Raw genomic sequence first — 264 nt, forward strand, 5'->3', positions numbered from 1 at the left:
ACAGCAACAGCAGCAGCAGCAGCAGCAGCAGCAACAACAACAACAGCAACAGCAGCATCAGCACCAGCACCAGCATCAGCAGCAGCAGCATCACCACCAGCAGCAGCATCACCAACAGCAGCAGCAACAGCAGCAGCAGCAGCAGCAGCAGCAGTGTATATCCTCGTTTTGTATATGCTGTATGTACACTGGACGGAAGTATAATAATATACGATACGCAGTTTTTATATTCTCCTATTTGTATTTTATTTAATTTACATTTTG

The 264-nt window shown here is 45.5% G+C and overlaps 1 protein-coding gene across 1 annotated transcript in view; it reads left to right on the forward strand.

Moving 5' to 3' along the window:
• Positions 1–253, forward strand: part of EMH_0090030 (chromatin assembly factor 1 subunit, putative) — a gene marked incomplete at both ends in the record, with an annotated part of 2,488 nt that extends 2,235 nt beyond the window's left edge. Inside the window, one exon of the mRNA XM_013501519.1 lies at positions 1–253. Within this exon, the coding sequence (XP_013356973.1) occupies positions 1–253 (253 nt within the window).
• Between the last annotated feature and the right edge of the window lie 11 nt (positions 254–264).

The sequence above is a fragment of the Eimeria mitis genome, genomic scaffold (assembly GCF_000499745.2).
Source record: "Eimeria mitis Houghton genomic scaffold, Emh_scaff7018, whole genome shotgun sequence".
In the NCBI taxonomy this organism is placed as follows: domain Eukaryota; phylum Apicomplexa; class Conoidasida; order Eucoccidiorida; family Eimeriidae; genus Eimeria; species Eimeria mitis.